This window comes from Leucoraja erinacea, unplaced genomic scaffold (assembly GCF_028641065.1).
Source record: "Leucoraja erinacea ecotype New England unplaced genomic scaffold, Leri_hhj_1 Leri_401S, whole genome shotgun sequence".
Taxonomy (NCBI): Eukaryota; Metazoa; Chordata; class Chondrichthyes; order Rajiformes; family Rajidae; genus Leucoraja; species Leucoraja erinaceus.
Genome location: NW_026576302.1, coordinates 72,501 through 88,797, shown reverse-complemented (window position 1 = coordinate 88,797; position 16,297 = coordinate 72,501). Strand labels below are relative to the sequence as shown.

General features: G+C 52.7%; 2 protein-coding genes across 2 annotated transcripts in view; both read right to left on the bottom strand.

Moving 5' to 3' along the window:
• Positions 1 to 211: 211 nt before the first annotated feature.
• The window catches only part of kdm5c (lysine (K)-specific demethylase 5C), a 73,277-nt gene continuing 57,191 nt past the window's right edge, over positions 212 to 16,297 (bottom strand). Inside the window, 6 exon segments of the mRNA XM_055630500.1 lie at positions 212 to 276; positions 8,852 to 9,094; positions 10,605 to 10,646; positions 10,648 to 10,731; positions 10,733 to 10,803; positions 15,223 to 15,283. Coding sequence (XP_055486475.1) covers positions 268 to 276; positions 8,852 to 9,094; positions 10,605 to 10,646; positions 10,648 to 10,731; positions 10,733 to 10,803; positions 15,223 to 15,283 — 510 coding nt within the window. The 3' untranslated portion in view covers positions 212 to 267.
• Positions 2,428 to 5,506, bottom strand: LOC129693728 (tigger transposable element-derived protein 1-like). Its single transcript, XM_055630503.1, has one exon. It carries the CDS (start codon positions 5,444 to 5,446, stop codon positions 3,923 to 3,925), a length of 1,524 nt encoding a protein of 507 aa, XP_055486478.1. The 5' UTR covers positions 5,447 to 5,506; the 3' UTR covers positions 2,428 to 3,922.

Genomic DNA, 16,297 nt, shown 5'->3' with positions numbered 1-16,297 from the left:
AGAGAGGGTAGGGGGTGGGGGGGGGGGGGAGAGTAGTTGTACACAATCCCGGCTCACTCCTCCTCTGCTGTGCCGGGGTGAAAGAAAGTCCTCGCTTGCTGCCGCTGGGTCAACGCTTGCCAGAGGCCGGTGTCCTGGGACGATCTTCGTTGCCCCCTCCCCTCCCCCCCTCCCCCCCTCCCCCCCCCCCGCCATCTCCCCTCATCTCTCCTGTGGGCGAGTGGGCGCCCTGGTCCAACAGTCCAAAGTTTTATCTGCAACTTCCGATCATAAATGCTGCAGAGAGAGAGAGAGAGAGATGTCCTCAATAACCAGTCAACACACACAGGGTAGGCCATTCGGCCCGCACGCACGCACACACGGGGCAGTACCGCCCAAAACCTCCACAGCACAAAACGTTCCTTCCGCAGTTGCTGCCGGACCCGCGCAGTTCTTCCGTACTTTCGCGTTTTAATATTAAACGAGGAACACCACGCCAAGACCGATCGTCTGTGGAATTCTCTGCCTCAGAGGGCGGTGGAGGCCGGTTCTCTGGGGAGAATTCTTTCAAGAGAGAGCTAGATAGGGCTCTTAAAGATAGCGAGAGAGAGTCAGGGGATATGGGGAGAAGGCAGGAACGGGGTACTGATTGGGGATGATCAGCCGTGATCACATTGAATGGCAGTGCTGGCTGGAAGGGCCGAATGGCCTCTACTCCTGCACCTGTGTTCAAGAAGGAACTGTGCAGATGCTGGAAAATCGAAGGTAGACAAAAATGCTGGAGAAACTCAGCGGGTGCAGCAGCATCTATGGAGCGAAGGAAATAGCTAACGTTTCGAGACAAAACCCTTCTTCAGACTGATAGGGGGTGGAGGGGAGAAGGACCTATTGTCTATTGACTTTATTCCTTGGAGCGCAGGAGGCTGAGATGTACTCTTATCTGCCCGCGTGTGATCCATAGAAACATAGACAATAGGTGCAGGAGGAGGCCATTCGGCCCTTCCAGCCAGCAACGCCATTCATTGCGATCATGGCTGATCGTCCCCAATCAATAACCCGTGCCTGCCTTCTCCCCATATCCCTCGACTCCACTAGCCCCTAGAGCTCTGTCTAACTCTCTCTTAAATCCATCCAGTGACTTGGCCTCCACTGCCCTCTGTGGCAGGGAATTCCACAGATTCACAACTCTCTGGATGATTTTTTTTTCCTCACCTCAGTCTTAAATGGCCTCCCCTTTATTCCAAGACTGTGTGTGGCCCCTGGTTCTGGACTCGCTCAACATTGGGAACATTTTTCCTGCATCTAGCTTGTCCAGTCCTTTTATAATTTTATATGTTTCTATAAGATCCCCCCCTCATCCTTCTAAACTCCAGTGAATACAAGCCTAGTCTTTTCAATCTTTCCTCATATGACAGTCCCGCCATTCCAGGGATCAATCTGGTGAACCTACGCTGCACAAGGATGCCTCGATCACAAGGATGTCCTTCCTCAAATTTACACTAGGTTAATTCCCAGGATGGCGGGACTGTCATACGCTGAGAGAATGGAGCGGCTGGGCTTGTACACTCTGTGGAGTTTAGAAGGATGAGAGGTAATCTCATAATCTTGATTCCGTTAGCCCCAAGAGCTAAATCTAAATCTCTCTTGAAAACATCCAGTGAATCGTCCTCCACTGCCTTCTGTGGCAGAGAATTCCACAGATTCACACAACTCTCCCAGCATATCCATGTCCCCGTCTGAAAGCCTCTAAAGCACCATGATGGTATCTGCCTTCTACACCAACACCCCTGGCATCGTGTTCCAGGCACTCACCACCCACTGTGTGAAACAACTGGCACCTCAGCTAACTTTTGCCCCTCTCACCTTAAAGCTGCGCCCTCTAGTCATGGACATTTCCGGTACTGGTCCCGTGTTAATAAATAGTTAACACATTAAGACTGTGCAAACAAGGAACTGCAGGTGCTGGTTTAGAGTCACACTGGGTGGAAACAGGCCCTTCCTTCAGCCCAACTTGCCCCATCTACACTAGTCACAGAGTGATACAGTGTGGAAACAAGCCCTTCAGCCCAACTTACCCACACTAGCCCAACATGCCCCATCTACACTAGTCACAGAGTGATACAGTGTGGAAACAGGCCCTTCAGCCCAACTTGCCCACACTAGCCCAACATGCCCCATCTACACTAGTCACAGTGATACAGTGTGGAAACAGGGTCTACAGCCCAACTTGCCCACACTAGCCCAACATGCCCCATCTACACTAGTCACAGAGTGATACAGTGTGGAAACAGGCCCTTCAGCCCAACATGCCCACACCGCCCAACATGCCCCATCTACACTAGTCACAGAGTGATACAGTGTGGAAACAGGCCCTTCAGCCCAACATGCCCACACTAGCCCAACATGCCCCATCTACACTAGTCCCACCTACCCTGCCTGCATTTGGTCCATATCCCTCCAAACCTGTCCTATCCATGTACCCGTATAACTGTTTCTTAAACGTTGGGATAGTCCCAGCCTCAACTACCTCCTCCGGCAGCTCGTTCCATACACCCACCACCCTCGAAAAGTGTGGAAAAGTTACCCCTCAGATTCCTATTAAATCTTTCCCCCTTCACCTTGAACCCGTGTCCTCTGGTTTTTGATTCCACTACTCTGGGCAAGAGACTCTGTACATCTTCCCGATCTATTCCTCTCGTGATCTTGCACATCTCAGCCTTCCATGCTCCAAGGAATAAACTCAATAGACAATAGACAATAGGTGCAGGAGTAGAGGCCATTTGGCCCTTTGACCCAGCACCGCCATTCAATGTGATCACGGCTGATCATCCCCAATCAGTGCCCCGTTCCTGCCTTCTTCCCATATCCCCTGGCTCCACTATCTTTAAGAGCCCTATCTAGCTCTCTCTTGAAAGCATCCAGAGAACCGGCCTCCACCGCCCTCTGAAGCAGAGAATTCCACAGACCCAAGTTTGTGAGTTTATTGTCATGTGTCCCTGTATAGGACAATGAAAGGGGGACAAATTACTATGAGAAAAAATGTTTCCTCATCTCTGTTCTAAATGGCCGACCCCTTATTCTTAAACTGTGGCCCCTATTTCTGGACTCCCCCAACATCGGGAACATGTTTCCTGCCTCTAGCATGTCCAAACCCTTAACAATCTTATATGTTTCAATGAGATCGCCTCTCATCCTTCTAAACTCCACAGAGTGTACAAGCCCACAGCCGCTCCACATTCTCTCAACATATGACAGTCCCGCCATCCCGGGAATTAACCTGGTGAACCTACGCTGGGTTCCCTCAATAGCAAGAATGTCCTTCCTCAAATTAGGGGAGCAAAACTGCACACAATACTCCAGGTGTGGTCTCACCAGGGCCCTGTACAACTGCAGAAGGACCTCTTTGCTCCTGTACTCAACTCTTCTTGTTATGAAGGCCAACAGGCCAAAACTGCACACAATACTCCAGGTGTGGTCTCACCAGGGCCCTGTACAACTGCAGAAGGACCTCTTTGCTCCTGTATTCAACTACTCTTGTTATAAAACTGCACACAATACTCCAGGTGTGGTCTCACCAAGACCCTGTACAACTGCAGAAGGACCTCTTTGCTCCTGTACTCAACTCCTCTTGTATTGAAGGCCAACAGGCCAAAACTGCACACAATACTCCAGGTGTGGTCTCACCAAGACCCTGTACAACTGCAGAAGGACCTCTTTGCTCCTGTACTCAACTCCTCTTGTTATGAAGGCCAACAGGCCAAAACTGCACACAATACTCCAGGAAGGAGAGGATTTTAGGGCCCAAACGAGCCAGAGGCAGGGCGTACAACACGGCTGCTCTTCAACTTACGATGGGGTTTACGTTGCGATAATATCGCAGGTGGGAAATGCATTTAGTACACCTAACCTACCAGAAGATTGTCTATCTTGTGCTAAGTCTGGTTTAGAGGACCACATCAAGCTGCTTCTTGTTGTCATTATATATTTGTCTATAACAAGCGAGAGCATCCTGTATCCGCCTGCCAGTGTTGGCCAATCTCTGGTGATTGGAGTCCATGTCTGCCAACATCTTCATGCCGCTGCTGATGGCAGCAAAGGCAGCCGCCAGCTTCTCCGCGGTGAAGGTTTTCGGTGCCCGGGGAGTAACGTCTTCTTCCTCCGTCTCCGCTTCTTCCTCCAGCCTGATCAGCTCCTCGTTGGAAAGCTCCTCGGCCTCGAGGCCCACCAGCTGACGGACGTCGTCCTTGTCGACGTCCAGTTCCAGCCGCCTGCCGAGCACGAGTATCTTGTCACGAACGATGCCGTCGACAGCAGAGTCTTTGTGAAAGTCTGCGACCGTGTGGACGTGTGTCGTGAGGATTGGTCTCCAGGCGCCCTTCATGCATGGCTGCGTGACTTCCTCCCATGCTGCGGCGATGTTGCGGATAGCGTTGGCGAGGTTGAACTCTCTCCAAAACTCTCTCAGAGTCTGGCCAGTTTGGGTGGCCTCTACAGCCTGCGCAAACATCTGGCCGACATAGTAGGCTTTGAAGGCAGCAATCACCCCCTGACCCATGGGTTGAATGAGCGCGGTGGTGTACGGTGGCAGATAAACAACCTTGACGTTGGGGTGCAGGTCGCCCATATGTGGCGGGTGTCCGGGGCCATTATCCAAGACCAGGAGCAGTTTGAACGGGATGTGGCTTTGCCGACAATATTCCCGTGCCTGAGGAATGAAACAGTTTACAAACCAGCCTTGGAACATCACCGATGTCATCCAGGCTTTCGTGTTATGTCGATAATAGACATGCTCGCTCACGTCCTTCAACGCTGGAGGGTTCTCCGAGTGGTAGATTAGTAACGGCTTTAACTTGAAGCCGGAAACGTTCCCACCCAGAAGCAACGTTACACAGTCTGTGCACGCCTTGAATCCCGCCTCTTGGTGGATGTACGTACCTTCCGGCATACGTTTCCAGAACAGGCCCGTCTCATCCACGTTGAATATCTGCTCTGGCAAATACTTCTCATCGGCAATGATCCCGTGGAGTTCTTCCTTGAAGGCTGCGGCACTGCGAGCATCAGCGCCGGCTGCCTGACTGTTGAACATCACGTGGTGGAAATTATGTCGCCTCTTGAAGCGCTTGAACCACCCAGGAGTGGCCGTGAACACGTGCGTGTACGTTGGGTCACGGGGCCGCTGTTCCAGCGTGTGGAAAAGGCTTCTGGCCTTGGCCTGGATGGACAGTGGGCGCAGCGGCAAACCCTTCTGTATCTGCTCTTCCATCCACGCCACCAGCAGCCGCTCCATATCGTCCAGTGGCCCGGTTCTCTTCATCGAGATGATGGTGGATCGAACCGACGCCGAGGATTTGATCCGCTTCTTGTCCTTGAAGATGGTGGAGATGGTGGAGTGGGAGAGTCCAAACTCGCGGGCGATAGTCTTCACCAGCTTGCCGCCTTCCCGCTGGGCAATTATCTTCAGTTTCATCTCCAGTGTGATTGCCTTCCTCCTCACCTTCTCACCACAAGCATCGAGACACAGGCGGGCAGGCGGGCGGGCGGGCGGGGCGGCCAGTTTGTAGAGATGGCGGGATGCAAAAAACATAAAGCACCATGCTGGCAACCCAGAACACTGTAGCGTATCAGCTATTTACACTGGCTGCGGCTAACTGCATCACCACACAGTACCAATACACAACAGGTGCAGGAGTAGAGGCCATTCGGCCCTTCCAGCCAGCACCGCCATTCAATGTGATCACGGCTGATCATCCCCAATCAGTACCCCGCTCCTGCCTTCTCCCCATATCCCCTGACTCCGCTATCTTTAAGAGCCCTGTCTAGCTCTCTCTTGAAAGCATCCAGAGAACCGGCCTCCACCGCCCTCTGAGGCAGAAAATTCCACAGACTCACAACTCTCTGGGTGGGAAAGTTTTTCCTTGTCGTGTGAAGCTGCACCCCCCCCCCCCCCCCCCCCCCCCACCCCAACCCCGCACGATGAGGGGACGGGACCCAACCGGTCCCCCTAGGTCTAGTCTCCGTTCGAAATGGCCGACCCCTTATTCTTAAACTGTGTGTGTGTGTGTACGTGTGTGTGTGTGTGTGTGTGTGTGTGTGTGTGTGTGTGTGTGTGGCCCCTGGTTCTGGACTCCCCCGACATCGGGAACATGTTTCCTGCCTCTAGCGTGTCCAAACCCTTAACAATCTTATATGTTTCAATAAGATATCCTCTCATCCTTCTAAATTCCAGAGTGTACAAGCCCAGCCGCTCCACATTCTCTCAGCATATGACAGTCCCGCCATCCCGGGAATTAACCTGGTGAACCTACGCTGGGCTCCCTCAATAGCAAGAATGTCCTTCCTCAAATTAGGGGACCAAAACTGCACACAATACTCCAGGTGTGGTCTCACTAGGGTCCTGTACAACTGCAGAAGGACCTCTTTGCTCCTGTACTCAATTCCTCTTGTTATGAAGGCCAACAGGCCAAAACTGCACACAATACTCCAGGCGTGGTCTCACTAGGGCCCTGTACAACTGCAGAAGGACCTCTTTGCTCCTGTACTCAACTCCTCTTGTTATGAAGGCCAACAGGCCAAAACTGCACACAATACTCCAGGTGTGGTCTCACTAGGGCCCTGTACAACTGCAGAAGGGCCTCTTTGCTCCTATACTCAACTCCTCTTGTTATGAAGGCCAACATGCCATTGACTTTCTTCACTGCCTGCTGTACCTGCATGCTTACTTTCATAGACTGATGTACAAGGACCCCCAGATCCCGTTGTACTTCCCCTTTTCCCAACTTGATGCCATTCAGATAATAATCTGCCTTCCTGTTTTTGCCACCAAAGTGGATGACCTCCATTTTATCCGCATTAAACTGCATCTGCCATGCATCTGCCCACTGGCCCAACCTGTCCAAGTCACCCTGCATCCTCATAGCAGAAAGTGGATGTTAAAGGGGGAGTGAACTAGATGGGTGGCACAGTGGAGACCCTGCCTTACAGCACCTTCCCGACCCCCGATGTGGAACATGTAACACACAACAGTACAGGAACAGGCCCTTAGGCCCACACAGTTGGTGGGAATCTAGATGGGACAGATCACAAGTGATAGGAGCAGATTTAGGCCATTCGGCCCATCATGTCTACTCCACCATTCAATCACGGCTGATCTATCTCTCCCTCCTAACCCCATTCTCCTGCCTTCTCCCCATAACCCCTGACACCCGCACTAATCAACAATCTATCTATCTCTGCCTTAAATATAAATACCCACTGACTTGTGGCCTCCACCGCCGTCTGTGGCAACGAATCCCACAGATTCACCACCCTCTGGCTAAAGAAATTCCTCCTCATCTCCTTCCTAAAGGAACGGAACATCCTTTAATTCTGAGGCTGTGCCCTCTGGTCCTAGACTCTAGACTCTCCCACTAGTGGAAACATCCTCTCCACATCCACTCTATCCGGGCCGCCCACTGTTCGGTGACGTTTCAATGCTCCCCCTTGTTTACCCACAGACTATTGTCTATCGTCCTTTAATTCTGAGGCTGTGCCCTCTGGTCCTAGACTCTCCCACTAGTGGAAACATCCTCTCCACATCCGGGCTGCCCACTATTCGGTGAAGTTTTCGAGAATAGAGATAAGTGCCTGTCCCACTGCAGCGACCTATGTGGCAAGTTTAGAAGAGTTTAGGAGGGTTTGAAAAAGTGTCACGTTGAAGACCTCCTTCAACTTCCCTTCAACTATGTTGAAGACTATCTACAAGTACCTTCAACTATGTTGAAGACTACCTAGGACTACCCTCGATTACCTACGACTAACATGCCGACCTCCAACAACCTACCTCGACTAAACCAACGAGATTATTTTCCAATGGCGACCTATTTTTACTCGAGGGCATGTTGAAAAAAATCTGGCTGAGGCCTCAAGTATGCGGGGACCACTCTCGAACACGAAGGAGAGTTGCAAAGACCTCCTAGGACCTCGTGTCGACCATGCTGCGAGTATGAGTCGAGGGGAAACTTGCGGATTAGGTTGCCTCAGTTGGGCAGTCCCTTATACAGCGGAGAAACAGGCCCTTCGGCCCATTGAGTCCGCTCCGACCAGCGATCCCCGCACACTAACACTATCCTACACACACTAGGGGACACACTAACACTATCCTACACACACTAGGGGACAATTTACATTTACCCCGAAGCCAATTAACCTACAAACCCGCACGACTTTGGAGTGTGGGAGGAAACCAGAGCACCCAGAGAAAACCCACGCAGGTCACGGGGAGAGCGTGCAAACTGTGCGGGTCTCTGGCGCTGTGAGGCAGCAACTCTACCGTCTGTTCCGAGAGGGGGTGAGGACCGATGTTGGGGGAGTCCAGAACCAGGGGGCCACACACACACACACACACACACAGTTTAAGAATAAGGGGTCGGCCATTTAGGACGGAGACGAGGAGACACTTTTCCACCCAGAGAGTTGTGTGAATCTGTGGCCATTTGGGACTGAGATGAGGAGACACTTTTCCACCCAGAGAGTTGTGTGAATCTGTGGCCATTTGGGACTGAGATGAGGAGACACTTTTCCACCCAGAGAGTCGTGTGAATCTGTGGCCATTTGGGACTGAGATGAGGAGACACTTTTCCACCCAGAGAGTTGTGTGAATCTGTGGCCATTTAGGACTGAGATGAGGAGAAACCTTTCCACCCAGAGAGTCGTGTGAATCTGTGGAATTCTCTGCCACAGACGGCAGTGGAGGCCGATTCACTGGATGTTTTCAAGAGAGATTTAAATTTAGCTCTTGGGGCTAACGGAGGCAAGGGATATGGGGGAGAAGGCAGGAACGGAGTAGTGATTGTGGATGGTTAGGACGGGACGGGATGGGACGGGCTGGGCTCACCTCCACTCCGTTGTGTGTGACTGAACTCCGTGAGACTCCGACATCATGGGCCGGCAGCTCGGCCTCTCCCTTCCCTCTCGCTCCCTCCTCCTTGGGCCTCTTCACCTCCCCCGGCTCCAGCCCCTCCTCATCCTCCTCCTCTGCCAGGGGCAGCGAGTCCGAGCGCTCCAGTTTCCTCTTGCGCCGCTTCTCTGCAGAGTCTCTGCCCCGGAGCTTGGCCAGCTTGCTCTCCAGCTTCTCAATCTGGGGGGGGGGAGAAGAGACCAGGGAGGGGGAGATGATGAGGGGGAGGGGGAGGTGAGGATCAGATATGCATGGAGGAAGGTGAGAGAGAGGGAGGGAGAGAGTGTGTGAGCGAGCGAGTACGAGTTGTGTGGTTGTGTGAGCGTGAGACGGAGTGTGAGTACGAGTGTGTGTGGTTGTGAGCATGAGACGGAGTGTGAGTACGAGGGAGAGTGTGTGAGCGAGAGAGTACGAGTGTGTGTGGTTGTGTGAGCGTGAGACGGAGTGTGAGTACGAGTGTGTGTGGTTGTGAGTGTGAGACGGAGTGCGAGTACAAGTGTGTGTGTGGTTGTGAGCATGAGACGGAGTGTGAGTACGAGTGTGTGTGTGTGGTTGTGAGCGTGACGGAGTGTGAGTACGAGTGTGTGTGTGTGGTTGTGAGCGTGAGACGGAGTGTGAGTACGAGTGTGTGTGGTTGTGAGTGTGAAGACGGAGTGTGAGTACGAGTGTGTGTGTGGTTGTGAGCGTGAGACAGAGTGTGGGTACGAGTGTGTGTGTGGTTATGTGAGCGTGTGTGTGTTGATGAGAGAGTGTGCGTGAGTGTGAGAGTGTGAGCATTTGTGTTACTGTGTGCGGTAGTTAGTGTATGTGGGTGCTGGGGCAGTGTGGAGGGAGGGCGTGAGTGAAGGGGGGGAGTGAGTGAGTGCGTGAGTGCGTGTAGCCGTGAGTGCGTGGGCTCCCACCTGCAGCAGGGTCTGCATCTTTCTGTGTGGAGTGTGTGAGTGCGTGATTCAGATTCAGATTCAGATTCAGATTCAATTTTAATTGTCATTGTCAGTGTACAGTACAGAGACAACGAAATGCATTTAGCATCTCCCTGGAAGAGTGACATAGCAAATGATTTGAATAAATAATAATAAGTGTCCGGGGGGGGGGGGTGATTGGCAGTCACCGAGGTACGTTGTTGAGTAGAGTGACAGCCGCCGGAAAGAAGCTGTTCCTCGACCTGCTGGTCCGGCAACGGAGAGACCTGTAGCGCCTCCCGGATGGTAGGAGGGTAAACAGTCCATGGTTGGGGTGAGAGCAGTCCTTGGCGATGCTGAGCGCCCTCCGCAGACAGCGCTTGCTTTGGACAGACTCAATGGAGGGGAGCGTGGAACCGATGATGCGTTGGGCAATTTTCACCACCCTTTGCAATGCCTTCCGGTCGGAGACAGAGCAGTTGCCATACCATACTGTGATGCAGTTGGTAAGGATGCTCTCGATGGTGCAGCGGTAGAAGTTCACCAGGATCTGAGGAGCGAGTGTGAGTGCGTGAGTGCGTGTGGGCGTGAGTGTGTGTGGGCGTGAGTGCGTGTGGGCGTGAGTGCGTGTGGGCGTGAGTGCGTGTAGCCGTGAGTGCGGGGGCTCCCACCTGCAGCAGGGTCTGCATCTTTTCGTGGGGTGGGTGGGTGGGGGGGAGAGGGGGGGAGTGAGTGCGTGAGTGCGTGTAACCGTGAGTGCGTGTGGGCGTGAGTGTGTGGGCTCCCACCTGCAGCAGCGTCTGCATCTTTTCGTGGGGGGGGGTGCCGCATGGCCTGTAGAACCTTCCACAGGTTGTGGTTCTCGTCCAGGGTGACCTCCAGCAAGTCCCCGTCGATCATCAGCTCCTCCAGCTGCTGCTGCACCCGTCTCCGACAGCTCCAGCGCCGGCGACTCCAGTCTCAGCTCGTCCACGCCCGCAGTGAGGCCTGCCCCGGGGCAGAGACATGACGAGTTACACACGGGGTACACAGTCCCCCCTCCACTTACACACACACGGTACACAGTCCCCCCTCCACACACACACACACGGGGTACACAGTCCCCCCTCCACACACACACACACACAGGGTACACAGTCCCCCCTCCACACACACATACAGGGTACACAGTCCCCCCTCCACACACACACACCACTGTACACAGTCCCCCCCACCACACACACACACACACACACAGGGTACACAGTCCCCCCTCCACACACACACACACACAGGGTACACAGTCCCCCCTCCACACACACACATACAGGGTACACAGTCCCCCCCACCACACACACACACACTGTACACAGTCCCCCCTCCACACACACACACACAGGGTACACAGTCCCCCCTACACACACACACACACACAGGGTACACAGTCCCCCCTACACACACACACACAGGGTACACAGTCCCCCCTACACACACACACACACACACACACACACAGGGTACCACAGTCCCCCCCCCACACACACACACACAGTACACAGTCCCCCCTCCACACACACACACGGTACACAGTCCCCCCTCCACACACACACACACACAGGGTACACAGTCCCCCCTCCACACACACACACACACATACACACACACACCCCCACATACTCAATCACACACACCCACACACACACACACACACACACACACACACACATACACACCCACACACACACACACACACACACACACACACACATACACACACACACACACACACACACACACACACACACACACACACACACATATACCCTCCAACACACACACACACACACACACACACACACACACACACACACACACACACACACACACACACACACACACACACACACACAGGGTACACAGTCCCCCCTCCACACACACACAGGGTACACAGTCCCCCCCTACACTTACACACACAGGGTACACAGTCCCCCCCCCACACACACACACAGTACACAGTCCCCCCTCCCACACACACAACACGGTACACAGTCCCCCCTCCACACACACACACACACAGGGTACACAGTCCCCCCTCCACACACACACACACACACACACAGGGTACACAGTCCCCCCTCCACACACACACACACACACACACAGGGTACACAGTCCCCCCATCCACACACACACACAGGGTACACAGTCCCCCCTCCACACACACACACAGGGTACACAGTCCCCCCTACACTTACACACACACGGTACACAGTCCCCCCTACACACACACACAGTACACAGTCCCCCCTCCACACACACACACACGGTACACAGTCCCCTCCACTTACACACACACGGTACACAGTCCAAACTATCCCCTCCACCACATCCCAGTCTGACCCAGCCCCAGCAAAGTCTCTATTTTGGTCCCCTAATTTGAGGAAGGACATTCTTGTTATTGAGGGAGCCCAGCGTAGGTTCACCAGGTTAATTCCCGGGATGGCGGGACTGTCATATGCTGAGAGAATGTGGAGCGGCTGTGGGCTTGTACACTCTGTGGAGTTTAGAAGGATGAGAGGGGATCTCATTGAAACATATATGAGATTGTTAAGGGTTTGGACACGCTAGAGGCAGGAAACATGTTCCCGATGTTGGGGGAGTCCAGAACCAGGGGCCACACACACACACACAGTTTAAGAATAAGGGGTCGGCCATTTAGAACGGAGACGAGGAAACACTTTTTCTCACAGAGAGTTGTGAGTCTGTGGAATTCTCTGCCTCAGAGGGCGGTGGAGGCCGGTTCCCTGGATGCTTTCAAGAGAGAGCTAGATAGGGCTCTTAAAGATAGCGGAGTCAGGGGATATGGGGAGAAGGCAGGAACGGGGTACTGATTGGGGATGATCAGCCGTGATCAAATTGAATGGCGGTGCTGGCTGGAAGGGCCGAATGGCCTCTACTCCTGCACCCATTGTCGATTATCCCCCGGATTTCATCCCTGCCTAGAACCATCCTGAAGAAGGGTCTTCTTTCCACAGATGCTGCCTGTCCCCACCGAGTTACTCCAGCATTTTGTGTCTTATCTTTGGTTTAAACCAGCATCTGCAGTTACTTCTTACCCGTTCCCAGGGCTCTGTTATTCTGTGTGTATATATATATATATATGTTGGTAGGAAAGAACTGCAGATGCTGGTTTAAATCGAAGACAGACACAAAATGCTGGAGTAACTCAGCGGGACAGGCAGCATCTCTGGAGAGAAGGAATGGGTGACGTTTCAGGTCGAGACCCATCTTCAGACCCTCAATAGCAAGAATGTCCTTCCCAAATTAGGGGACCAAAACTGCACACAATACTCCAGGTGTGGTCTCACCAGGGCCCTGTACAACTGCAGAAGGACCTCTTTGCTCCTGTACTCAACTCCTCTGGCTATGAAGGGCAAACATGCCGTTGGCTTTCTTCACTGCCAGCTGCTTGGTGGAACAGACACACTGCTGGGTTTCAATAGACGATAGGTGCAGGAGTAGAGGCCATTTGGCCCTTTGAGCCAGCACCATTTGCCATTCACTGTGATCAGGGAGTGTTTGATGAAGTTCTTTCATTGAAAAGGTGTGTTGTTTCAGTCAGTGGTGGAGCAATGCTGCCACACTGTGGCCAGTGCCTGATGCTGCAGGCACTGGCACCATCCATTACACTGGGAATGGACACACAGAGAGCTGGACTAACTCGGGACAGTCTTAGACTAAAGGGGACACTGTATTGACCTACTCCTGCACCTATTGTCTATAACAAGAGGAGTTCAGTATAGGAGTAGAGAGGTTCTTCTGCAGTTGTACAGGGCCCTGGTGAGACCACACCTGGAGTATTGTGTACAGTTTTGGCCTGTTGGCCTTCACAACAAGAGGATTTCAGTACAGGAGTAGAGAGGTCCTTCTGCAGTTGTATAGGGCTCTGGTGAGATCACACCTGGAGTATTGTGTACAGTTTTGGTCCCCTAATTTGAGGAAGGACATCCTTGTGATTGAGGCAGTGCAGCGTAGGTTCACCAGATCGATCCCTGGGATGGCGGGACTGTCATATGAGGAAAGATCGAAAAGACTAGACTGGAGTTTAGGAGGATGAGAGGGGGGATCCCTCTCCATCTTCCAGTCCCGCCTCAAGACCCATCTCTTCACCTCTGCCTATCCTTAGCCCCACGTCCCCCTCCCTTTTCATCTGTGCTTGAATTGCCTCATATTGTGTTTTGTATTGAATTCTGTCTTTACTTTGTGTACTAGTCATGTCTCTACTATTTATTTCATTCCCCTTACATGTTTTTCCTCTACCTGCTAAAAATTTTTAAGGTGTCCTTGAGACTCTTGAAAGGCGCCCATAAATAAAATTTATTATTATTATTATCTTATAGAAACATATAAAATTATAAAAGGACTGGACAAGCTAGATGCGGGAAAAATGTTCCCAATGTTGGGCGAGTCCAGCCTCAGTCACAAGGATGTCCTTCCTCAAATTAGGAGACCAAAACTGTATGCAATACTCCAGATGTGGTCTCACCAGGGTCCAGAACCAGGGGCCACACACACACAGTCTTAGAATAAAGGGGAGGTCATTTAAGACTGAGGTGAGAAAAAACTTTTTCACCCAGAGAGTTGTGAATTTATGGAATTCCCTGCCACAGAGGGCAGTGGAGGCCAAGTCACTGGATGGATTTAAGAGTAGAGCTCTAGGGGCTAGTGGAATCAAGGGATATGGGGTGAAGGCAGGAACGGGGTACTGATTGGGGACGATCAGCCATGATCACAATGAATGGCGGCGCTGGCTCGAAGGGCTGAATGGCCTCCTCCTGCACCTGTTTTCTATGTTTCTATGTAGGAAGGGGAGACGAAGGGAGGAGGGGCACACACACGCACGCACACACACACAAAAGCACGCATGCACACGCACGCACGCACACACACACGCGCACACACACGTACACACACACACTGACACACACACACTGACGCACACACACACACACACACACACACACACACACACACACACACACACACACACACACACACACACACACACACACACCAAACACACACACACACACGCACGCACACACACACACACACACACACACACACACACACACACACACACACACACACACACGCACGCACGCACACACACGCACGCATGCACACACACACGCACACACACACACACACACACACACACACACACACACACACACACACACACACACACACACACAGTCACACACACACACACACACACACGCACACACACACACGCACACACACACACACACACGCACACACACACACACACACTGACACACACACACACACACACAGTCACACACACACACACACGTACACACACACGCACGCACACACACACACCACACACACACACATTACCTGCTGGCTTTGTGTCTTTGCCTTCTGTCGTGTCCACGGCTTCACCTTTCTGTTCGTCCACCTGAAAGGGGGGCAGCAGCCATTAGTGGAGCCCCCTCCTCTACACCCCCCCCCCACACCCTCCCTCCCACAGCACGGAGCCCCCTACTCACCCCCCCTCCCCCCCTCTACCCCCGACACTGTGCCCAGGAATGAGTGGGTTAATGTAAGATCATTACATGGGCCTGTACTCGCTGGAGTTTAGAACGAGGGAGGGACCTCATTGAAACGTCACCGAATAGTGAGTGGCCCGGATAGAGTGGATGTGGAGAGGATGTTTCCACTAGTGGGAGAGTCTAGAGTCTAGGACCAGAGGGCGCAGCCTCAGAATTAAAGGATGTTCCGTTCCTTTGGGAAGGAGATGAGGAGAAATTTCTTTAGCCAGAGGGTGGTGAATCTGTGGGATTCGTTGCCACGCAGACGGCGGTGGAGGCCACAAGTCAGTGGGAGTTTTCAAGAGAGAGCTAGATTTAGCTGTTGGGGCTAACGGAATCAGGGGATATGGGGAGAAGGCAGGAACGGGGTACTGATTGTTATGAAGGCCAACAGGCCAAAACTGTATGCAATACTCCAGGTGTGGTCTCACCAGGGCCCTGTACAACTGCAGAAGGACCTCTTTGCTCCTGTACTCAACTCCTCTTGTTATGAAGGCCAACAGGCCAAAACTGCACATAATACTCCAGATGTGGTCTCACCAGGGCCCTGTACAACTGCAGAAGGACCTCTTTGCTCCTATACTCAACTCCTCGTGTTATGAAGGCCAACAGGCCAAAACTGTACACAATACTCCAGGTGTGGTCTCACCAGGGCCCTGTACAACTGCAGAAGGACCTCTTTGCTCCTGTACTCAACTCCTCTTGTTATGAAGGCCAACAGGCCAAAACTGCACACAATACTCCAGGTGTGGTCTCAGCAGGGCCCTGTACAACTGCAGAAGGACCTCTTTGCTCCTATACTCGACTCCTCTTGTTATGAAGGCCAACAGGCCAAAACTACACACAAGACTCCAGGTGTGGTCTCACTAGGGGTCAGTACA

Bases quoted from the DNA above. Each gene is read 5' to 3' on its own strand.
- LOC129693728 (XM_055630503.1), bottom strand. From the start codon at position 5,446: ATGAAACTGAAGATAATTGCCCAGCGGGAAGGCGGCAAGCTGGTGAAG.